The sequence below is a fragment of the Calypte anna genome, chromosome 13, assembly GCF_003957555.1.
Source record: "Calypte anna isolate BGI_N300 chromosome 13, bCalAnn1_v1.p, whole genome shotgun sequence".
Classification (NCBI taxonomy): domain Eukaryota; kingdom Metazoa; phylum Chordata; class Aves; order Apodiformes; family Trochilidae; genus Calypte; species Calypte anna.
In genome coordinates this window covers 11,786,022-11,796,150 of record NC_044259.1, presented here as the reverse complement: position 1 = coordinate 11,796,150, position 10,129 = coordinate 11,786,022, and the positions used below count along the sequence as shown (strand labels likewise).

At 54.8% G+C, this 10,129-nt stretch overlaps 1 protein-coding gene across 2 annotated transcripts; it reads right to left on the bottom strand.

Annotated features, from left to right (window-relative positions):
• Positions 1 to 25: 25 nt before the first annotated feature.
• On the bottom strand, positions 26 to 5,085 carry GM2A (GM2 ganglioside activator). 2 transcript variants are annotated; one of them, XM_030459218.1, is made up of 5 exons: positions 4,737 to 5,051; positions 2,191 to 2,343; positions 1,616 to 1,798; positions 1,499 to 1,518; positions 26 to 1,410 (listed from the first exon to the last, which is right to left on the bottom strand). In XM_030459218.1, exons 1-5 carry the CDS (start codon positions 4,851 to 4,853, stop codon positions 1,218 to 1,220), a joined length of 666 nt encoding a protein of 221 aa, XP_030315078.1. In that variant the 5' UTR covers positions 4,854 to 5,051; the 3' UTR covers positions 26 to 1,217. The 2 variants fall into 2 exon arrangements, with proteins under 2 accessions (XP_030315078.1, XP_008499948.1); XM_008501726.2 differs by having other exon boundaries at positions 26 to 1,518; positions 4,737 to 5,085.
• Between the last annotated feature and the right edge of the window lie 5,044 nt (positions 5,086 to 10,129).

The window sequence follows — 10,129 nt, the reverse complement described above, 5'->3', positions numbered from 1 at the left end:
CCCGAATCAAGAGGACTCATCTCTGTTTCCTGGTAAAAAGATTTATTAAGACCATGCAGAACCTTCCCAAAAAGTGCGGGGGTTAACTCTTCTCCAGCCAAAACGAACCCAGGTCAGACCCAGCAGCAGGATGAGACAAATCAAGTCAAGAGCACAGAAAGGCGGTGGGAACAGGCACAGGACCTCCTGCCAGGGCAGCCTGGCTGTAGTTAAGGCTTATAAAGTGCTTGGAAGAAAATCAAGCCTACAGCAAGCAGGCAGGGATAGAGGAGTGAGGGATGAGGATGGCTGGTGGGTCCCCTGCACCTCTGCCCTGTGGGGACCTGTGGGGACCTGGCAGGGGTGGGTGATGCCCGGAGCCACAGGTAGGAAGATGCTGTCTGCCCCCATCTCAGCCTCCAATGACAACCAGGAGATGGACTGCAGAGCTCATAAATAGAGCCCAGGCTGCTGATCTTCATGATCATCTCCCTATCCACCCCATGTCTGGGATGCTGCTCCATGTGGTGGAAGTGCCTCTGCTGGTGCATGGGAAGGATTGTCCCAGTGGACTCTCCTGCCTCAGCTCAGTCCCAGCTGCCCCATCACAGCCATTTGTCCCCCCAGACCAGGTGCAGCTGGTGCCCAGACACCTCTCCTCCTGCTGGAACCAGCACCAGCCACTTGGTCCCTCAGGAGAGGGAACATCCCTCTAGGATTTGGGCAGTTTCAGTCCTGTTGTGCTTGTGAGAGTTGTTACAGGAGGGACACAAGGAGGTGCCCTCACTGATGACACGTTTCATTGAGCTGGTCCCATGCAGAAAGCAGGGATATGCACCAAAGGCAGACTGAGAGCTGACATGATGGGGACAGGTCTCTTGTTGCCACTTTGGGGACACTTCTACAAAACAGCTCCATGTTCCAGCTGGAGCACGCTGGGACCCCCTCTGCAGCTCACCTTGCATCCCTCTGGGATGCTCCAGCACTCCCAAATGCTCCCTCCTCCCCAAGAAATACTGCTTTTCCCTGGAATGTTTTCACCTAAAATTCCCTGGTGGGATTAAGAAAAAGATTAAAAAAGAGAAACTAGGTAAAAAATAACTACCAGCAGGTTGTGCTGAAAGGCTGGGGTTAGCTCCACAGCCACCCTATGCAAGGCAGAGGACAGTTTGGTGATGGGGTTGGGGACAGCGGGACAGCAGGAGGGGCCTTTTTGTGTGTAGCAGGGGATGGGGTCCTCAAGCAGAGGCAGGGGATCTGCATCCTCCTGACAGCAGGAGAGAAGAAACCCCCTGGGACGGGGTGGCAGAAGATGGGGTGCAACTGGAAAGGACAGGAGAGAGGACCAAGGTGGTGGGGAAAGGAGGAAGGATTCCCTGCCCCTCACTGGGACTGCAGGGAGAAGGCCAGCTTGACACAGGCGAGCTCCTGCCCGTTGTTGCTGATCTCTGCCCGGACCCGGTAGTTCCCGTTGGTCATCCAGGAAGGCAGCTCCACATCGGGCAGGAGGAAATCACTGGCTGGCAGGGAGTAGGAGCCCTGTGGAGAGAGGGGACACATAGGCAAGATGTCAGCCCAGCCCCATGCCAATGGGCAGGGTGGTACCCGGTGGTGCTGCCGGGGGGTTGGGTCGTACCGCTTTGAAGGGGCAGTGGCAGGGAATGCCGTAGGTGAGCAGCGGCTCCGGGCAGGTCGTGCCAGGTGGGATGAGGTTATCAAGGATGACACAGACATCATTGTAGGTGCAGCTGCCCAGCTGGTCGATGCAGGGCAGCTGAATCCAGAGGTCACCCAGGGCCTTCTCCACCACCAGCACCGCCTGAAGGGAAGGTGTTCAGCACTATGGGCACCCGCAGCTCCTCCAGCCTGTCTAACCAGCCCCCTCCCCAGCCACCTCCCTCAGCTTCTTTGGGGTGTCCACGGGGCCACTGGACGCCCTCCTGCCTCCCCCTCCTGCTTTCAATTCCTCTCTGCCTGCAGGTTTCCCTTCCTCCAACCTCAGCTTGGCCTCTTGAGCAAACACCTCCCACCACCACCACCACCCTTTCCTCTGTTTCCTGTCCCAAAAGCAGCTCCCATCCCACAGCTCTGACTCTGCACTCCCCCTGGAGCAGCCCCCAAACTCGCTGCAGCCCCAAACACTGGGCATTTCCCAGCAGTTTTGGGAAGCTCTGCCCCGCTGCATCCCACAGCAGCACCTCCAGCACGTACCTTCAGAGGGGAGGCCACGGTCTTGCTGCTGCTGGCAGCTGCACTGATGCGCAGGCTCCCCGGGATGCTGATGGGGTCCGGTGCCACGGAGAGGCTCTTCAGCACCACCGGGTCCCTCCCATCACCACAGTTCTCCCAGGCAAAGCCACCAACCTGTGGCACCAAGGGGGTGGTTAGAGCCAAGGCACGTCTTGCCCTAGGTTTGCAGGAGGTTTCTAACCTCCCCCAATCATCTGCTCACAGCCACAGCAGGAAAACGACCTTGAGCCCTTGTCCAAATGCCAAATAAATATTTTCCCCTTCATTTCTCACACTCCCACCTCTCTGAACCTCAGGCCATTGCAGAAAGTCTCTGTCCTCTCCCCCTGCATGCACTTTACACCCAGTGAGTGCTCCCAGGCTACAGTTTCCAACCTTACCTCACCTCAGCCTCCAAACACTTTGCACATGAGCAAAGTGAGAAGCATCCTTCATGCCAATGGTGTGTGAGAGCAAAGGCAAGAGAGCAAGAGGGGACCAGGACAGGATGGCAGTGGCAGTGCTGGCTGGAGGGATGTTGTGCCCTGCAGGGGCTGTGGAGCCAGCAAAGCCTCCTGCCCTAGCCAGGACCAGCCTGGCCACTGTGAGCCCTCATCCACTGGCTGCAGCAACCCAGTCCCACACAGGAGCGAGCTGTATTCACTTGCTGCACTGTAAACACAGTTTAATATTTCCTTCTCTGATGTTTGAGGAAGAGATGAGCCAGGCTCATCCCTGGCTGACAGATACACCCCAAGGGCCTGAGCCTAAGTTGGTTCAGTCCAAACAAGCTGGAAAAGCAGCATTGTCCCATGGGCTACTGAAAATCCAGGTGCAGGGGATGTCACCTGGACAGGGGGACATTGCTCGTGTCATAGAATCACAGAATTGTTTTGGTTGGAAATTTCCTTTAAGATTGTCAAGTCCAGCTGTTAACCTGTTACTGCCAAGTGCCCCACTAAGCCATGTCCCTCTTGGGCTGCAAGCCATGCTGGGCAATCTCCCCTGTTTCCTCTGAGTCCCACCAGCCACCCCTGGCAAAGCCATGAGCTGGCAACAGTGCTGGAGCCTTCTGCTCCCACACCCCAACTTCAAAGGTGAGAGGATGGCAGCACCTGCCTGCAACAGCAGCCCCTGAACCTGCCACAAGCCCAACCCCAGCTCCCTACCCAGCAGGCTCCAGCCTAATTGCAGACCTTTTTCCCGGTAGGAAGGCAGGAAGACACCTGGGCTGTGCACCTCGAGCAGGTTTGGCTGGGGCAGCCTGTGTCCCCATGCCACAGGCAGCCACAGAACCGGTGGAAGCTGTATAACCTGGGAGGCTGTTCCCTGGTGCCAGCTGGTAGCCCCAGGGGGCAGCGTTGCCCACATGGGCAAGGAACCCATCCCGACACCCCGCCTGCCAGGTGGGAACAGCCCCAGGCTGCAGGGCACAACGTGGGGCTCAGGGCAAGCCAGAGCAAGAGGCAGGGAAGAGCCAGGAGCCCCTTGCCCGTGGGTCTGCAGGCAGAGACTCCATGGAAGCTGAACATCAATATGTGGGTGCATATTGATGTGCCACAGCCCCTGCTGCTGCTGCTCTGCTGAGCCCCCTCCAGCCTTCCTAAAACTGGCTTCCCCTTCCCTGGGACAACATCTGCATTCCTGGAAAATAGAGAGAGATTCTCCTCCACACCATGTGAGAGTCATGCATCTTAATCAGCTGTATCTTAATCAGTGCCTGCTGATGAGCCCGGCCCAGCACTGTGTGGGAACTAAACTGCAGAATCACAGACTGGTTTGGGTTGGAAGGGACCTTAAAGATCAGGTAGTTCCAACCATCTCTGCACAGGTAGGGACACCTCCCATTAGACCTGGTTGCACAAAGCTCTGTCGAACCTGCCCTTGAACATTCATGTGGGCATCCACAACTTCTCTGGGCAACCTGTGCCAATATCTCACCATCTTCACAGCAAAGAATTTCTTCCCGATGTTTAACCAGAGTGTATCTTCTTTCAGTTTCACACTGTTTCTATCATTCCATGCCCCCGTAAAAAGTCCCTCCCCAGCTTTCCTGTAGCCCCTTCCGACACTGGAAGTTGCTCCAAGGTCTCCCCGGAGCCTTCTCTTCTCCTGGCTGAACAACCCCAGCTCTCAGCCTGACTCCGGAGCAGAGATGACCGGAGGAAGGGAAACCGAGGCGCTGGGGTGTGCCAGGTAAAGTTCAGCCGAAGGAACCGAAGCCTTCTCGGCTCAGTACGGTTTGGCAGAAACCCGCTCCTACTCCGAGACCCGAAACTGCAGCCCTGCTCCCAGAACGGTCGGGGCTATGGGACCCCACTGCTCCCTACCCCAGGCGTGCAGCCAGAACCCTTCCTGCCACTCATCCTCCAGGTGCCGAAAATCTCTCGCTCTTTTGCAAAACCCAGCGAGATCACCAAAGCCTCCCTCATCCCCCTGCACCGCCCGGGCTGCCCTTCCTCCCACCCCCCCAGCCCCGAGCCCCTGCCCACCGAAAGAGGAGTGGGGTGCAGGTGTGAGGGTCTCACCTTGCTCAGCCTGCGGGCACCGCTCCGCTCCACGAGCATCTGCGGCCGGACCCCTCCGAACACCCCCGGGCAGAGCTGCAGAGCGCAGAGCGCCAGCGCCAGCACTGCTCCCAGCATCCCTCCGGCAGAACCAGGGCAGAGGGCCAGGAAACGGACCGGGAGACCGAGGGGGGAGAAAACCGAGAGGCGAGGAGGATGAAGGCACCTTCCCCAGCAGGGATTCCCGAGCTGCGATTCTCACCGGGACGGGGCTGGAGGCGACGAGACTGAAGGCGACGAGACTGGGCCGGCCCGTGCGGTGGGGCTGCACCCTATTAGCTCCGCGCCCGGCCCATCTCCCGAGTCCCCTCCCTCCCCGTGGGTACGCTCAGATTTTCCCTTCCTTTTTTTTTTTTTTTTTTTTTTTTTTTTTTCCTTCCCTCTCTGTGTTTTTTTTTTTCCAAGAGCAGGACTGGAATCGCAGGGATGCTGGGACGGGAAGTTGCGCTTTCCCAGGCATCCAGGGAGAGGCGGGACGGGAGGGGCGGGTTGCCGAAAGGCCCCCACTATGCCAAAGCACCCACACCCCCCAGACCATATTTATCCCCCCTCTCAGGGATGTGCCCCTCCTCGCACCCCACTCTGGCTGGCCGAGAAGGCTGTGGGTGTGCAAAGGGTCGGTTCCCCCCTTCGTGCAGGAAACCATCACCCCTAGCTCAGCAGTGGAAAGAGAATTTGAGACCCTGAACCCGATGCCATGTGCTTTGCAGGGTGCAGTCCCCATCTGGGCTGTTTGCTGCAGCTCTGCAGCACCCCACTACCCACCATTTAGGATTTAACACGCCCCCTCTTCCACCCTTCCCCTTTCGGCTTCCCATTTTCCAGCCAGAGTTGCATCAAGCCCCCTAATTGTGCTGGAAAGCCCCACAAACTCTGCCATCACGGGAGCGTGGGTTTCCCCGTGTATTTTGGTGAGCAGATGTTTTTATCCTGGGGAAAGTGTGCCGGGTTTCAGTCCTCCCCCTACACCCACCAAGCATAGTTAGGACCCACACAGAGGACACTTCCCTGCAGGCATCTCCCTCCCACGCCGATGCTGGCTGGCCTCCCCGTGTCACTCCCAGCCCTGGGAAGGGTGTCCCAGCTTCTCCAAACCACTGCCTCAGCTCTATTTTTAGCCTTTCATCCTTTTTTAGCAGCGAGGCTGCCCGGGGCCGTGCAGGCAGGGAGCAGGCAGGGGCCGTGACGGATGCTGCTGCCCACCCCGTGCCGGCAGCGACAACTGCGCCGCTGATCCGCGGCGGAGGCTTAAGGGTGAGGAATAAATAGCATCGCCCCTCCCACCCGTGAGCGTGGCGGAAAGTTATGCCCCGCGATTAGTTTTCACTTTGAGGCTTTGGAGCAGCCGGGGGACAGGGATTGGGATGTGTGAGGAAAGGCACGGGCACGGCCGGAGCATCACGTTTGGGGCCAGGAATGGAGCAAAGGACTTTTCTTCAAACTCCCCGGTGCCACATACTTGCCTGCTTCTCACAACCAGCGTGAGTGAAGGTTTTGCTCCCCGGTTCTCATCCCTCCCTCCTCCATTTTGTCATGGGGGAAAAAAGAGTAAAGGACTGGAAGGATGGATTAAGCCACATCCTTTTGCTTGGAAAAACACAGGCAGGAGCAGAAAGAACTTGGAATCACTGCTCTGCCTCAAGACAGAAGCGTGTGTGACCTAGATCCCTACCAAAGGAGTCTGAAACCTTTTTTTTGGGCTGCATCACATGCAAGACCCTCTGCAGTTCAAAGTTTCCTGAGCTACCTCACCCATGCAAAGCTCAAGTCACAAGGTCTGGCTAAACACCTTTGATTTGCATTGAAAATGAGCAGCCAGCACAGAAGACTGACAGTGTTAATGACTTTATTAGAAGAGTCTTATTTACAACAGCAAACAGATCATAAATGATGCATGCGGCTGAGAGGTACAACCACAGACCACCCTTCCTCCACTGCCCATGCCACCAGCTCTGCCAGGACCTGCAAAGCATTGCTACATGCCATCTCATCACCCAAAAACCTTCTTAGCCAAACCTTCTCCCTCCTTTTTCATTTCCAGACTGGGTTTCTAAAAAAAAAAAAAAGAAACAAAAAAAGGAACAACCCCATCTCATGGGACCACCCTGCACACAGATAACACGGGACCTGCTTCAGATAGAAATCCCACGTGCTGGCACAAACACTGCCTTGTGCCCACCCCAACCTTGCCCAGTCCATACCAGATGGAACTGGAGAGAGAGAGAAGAGACATTTTAACAGCTTGCATAGATATTTCTCTTATCCACAAGCTTTGGCAAACACTTTAAATGACCACTGGTACAAATTAACTCAACGTTCAGCCAGCTGTTATCCCATTTACGGCAATTCAGCTGAGCACGAGATAAACCCTCCTAGGCTGGCTTTTCTAGGCAGAACCCTTGAGATGTCTCCAGCTGCTGTTTTTTCTGGGGAGAGCTAGTGATAATACTGAAAAAGACATCAGGCAAACTTCAAAACAAGGCAAAGCTGTCCCAGGTGGGTCAGCCACATACCACCTCTACTTTGCTGTCTTTGTGTGGTTGGAAACCCCCTTGTTGCTACAGGCCCTGTCATCTCCATCCCCCTGCAAGCAGCCTCCAGCAGCCCCACACACTTCCTGTGTCCCCAGGTTCTTCAGGGTAGGGAGGGAGGGATGAGCTGTTGCACCCTTGAATCCCACCCCTACAATGCCGTGGAAAGCCTCTGCTTCACACAACAGTGTGTGGACAGGAAAGTTTATGGATGTTTAAGTGCTGCCCTGCAAAGGGAGCAAGTTATTTTGAGCATGGTCTCAAGTTGTGCCCGGGGAGGTTTAGGTTGGATATTAGAAAGAATTTCTTTATGGAGAGGGTGATCAGACATTGGAATGGGCTGCCCAGGGAAGTAGTGGATTCTCTGTCCCTGGAGATATTTAAAAAGAGACTGGATGTGGCACTCAGTGCCATGGGCTGGGAACTGCAGTGATAGTGGAGTAAGGGTTGGACTTGATGACCTCAGAAGTCCCTTCCAACGCAGCCAGTTCTATGATTCTATGATTCTATGATTCTATGATTCCATGATTCCATGATTCTATGATTCTGATTCTATGATTCTATGATTCTATTAGTGTTCAGGGACAGAGAGAGATGAAGGGGACCTGAGATGGTAGCTTCTCTCTCCATCAGGAAAGTATTCCATGCAGCCTGCACAGGAAAGATGGGAGAAAGTGAGAAATCACTAAAATCAAGCTAAAATAAGAGATCTGCAGGGCAGCGCAGGGAGGCCCTCTGGTACACAGCCTCACAGATGCACCCATGAACTGAAGGAAGGATGCAACATGATCTGGTGTGGCCTCTTCTCAGAAAAATCAGTGACTTACAGAAGTGCAAGGCTGTGGCAGCCATGGCCAACATAGTGGGCCAGAGCTTGCAGCATCTGTCATGATGCCTCAGCATCACCGAGGTGCCCATATCCTCTGTTTTTAATCCCTCCCCAGAGAAATCTGACTCAGAGCCCTGCTTTGTGGCACACAGCATCCCAGTGCACCCTCAGTAAATCCAGAAATTACCACGAGCCAACGTGCAAATTGCTGGAGTTTTGTGCACCAGCAGGATGTGATGGCAGCTGGACAGGCTCCTCCTCAGCTGCCACACAGTTGTTGTTTCAGTTCCCAGCCACAGCAATGTAAATTCAGCCTGGAAATACATGTGTGTGTTTGTGCTCACCCCTGTAATGCCTTCAGCCTCCAAAATCTGGACCAGGATTTTTAATTAACTCAGAGGAGGTGGAGAGCAAGCACCTTGTGCAGATTTTTATCCCGCAAAGGATCTACTCAGCCCAAATAAGTGCTCTCAGGTAGGGAAGGAGATTTGCCCCGTGTGTGAAGTGCTGGGGGAGATAAGAACAGAGACGCTCTTAGTGGTTTCTGAGAGGCAAGAAGCTGCTGTGACTCATGAAACATCACCCAGGTTAAGCAGCACCTACCCAAGAGGACGCAGGCAACTGGTCCCACCAGTCCCTGGGAGATTTGAGGCAGCTGTGGGCCTGCCCCTCACCTTCCCCACCTTCCTATCCAAGTGCTGTTTCACAATTTCCCCTGTCACAGGGTTACCATGGCAGAAAAAACACCTTCAGATTGCACATGATGGGGCAACCGTGCACCTTTGCTCCCCTGCCCCTTGGGCAGGCAGTGCTGGAGCAGAAATGCCAGCATGCTGGCAGCCCCCAAACCCCTGGCCTTCTCCCAGGGAATATTTGGAAAATGTCAGAACAGAAAGGTGTTGACAAAACCAGTAGTGTTTCCATACAGGCACTGCCTTGTGATCAGGTTGAAACACTCCTATTTCAGCAGTTGTTGGGGGGCAATGATTTATTTTTCAGGTCAGAAGGTGTGTTCATTTAGAAATGTCTATTATTGCACAGCATTATAAAAAAAATGAAAAAGCATTAAAACCAATACATTTGGGTTTACCTGCCTTCCCTCCCATCAATTTTTAGACGGGACACTTTCCATTCTATGCGTTTCCCTAACTTTTCAGGACCCATTTCCAAAGTGCAGGATTTCCTCCTGGCAAAAAGCACCCTGGCTCCAAGCCCAGTATTTGGGATGCTCAAGAGGGGGGGATGCCAGGATGCAGTCCCCCAGGCAGTACAGATCACACTGAAGGCCCCCTTCAGCCAGCACAGCTACCCCCAAAGCAGAACTCCTGCCAGAAACGAAACAAAACAAAACCAAAAAACAAATAAACAAACAAAAAACCCACAACCAAACAACAAAATAACAAAACCAAAAAACCAAAACCCACACTGCCTTTAATCATGAATCTTCATGGAGTGAAGGCAATAGCTGAGATGGGTCCTACATTTGCCCTCCAATTCCTTTTCCCAGGGGGCTGGAATAGGTTCAACCAGGATAAGACCCCCAAGCCAGCCCCCCCCGGACCTCGGTTCCTGTGCAAGGGTCCTGCCCCACCCACTCGTTCCAGAGCAACGCCGGTGCGGGGGTTCTGCCCCAGTTCCACTTCCACCCCACCTTGGATGGAACATCCTCCGTGCAGGGCACTGTGAGGAAGGCGAGTTCTCGGAGTGAGGAGTATCCCACTACTCTCTCTTGAGACGAGGTTTCCTGATCCCATTGCGAGGACACTCGGGGCCGGAGAGGCCTTCAGAGACCCAGCATCTCGTCCGAGCGCCCAGAGCCAGCCCCAGAGGCGGGCAGGCTGCAGCGGGGGGGCCCTGCCCGCCGCTCAGGGGTGCAGAGCACCCTCTCCCGGTGCTGCCTGCGAGCAGCTGCGGGGACTTTTTTTTTTTTTTCCCACTTTTTTTTTTTTTTTTTTTTTTTTTCGTGCCTGCCAGCTCCAGCTAGAGCGGCTCGT

Bases quoted from the DNA above. Each gene is read 5' to 3' on its own strand.
- GM2A (XM_030459218.1), bottom strand. From the start codon at position 4,853: ATGCTGGGAGCAGTGCTGGCGCTGGCGCTCTGCGCTCTGCAGCTCTGC. The intron at 1,799-2,190 runs GTACGTGCTGGA...CCTTCCCTTCAG, and splicing joins CCGTGGCCTCCCCTCTGAAG to GCGGTGCTGGTGGTGGAGAA. The intron at 1,519-1,615 runs GTACGACCCAAC...CTCTCTCCACAG, and splicing joins GCCACTGCCCCTTCAAAGCG to GGCTCCTACTCCCTGCCAGC.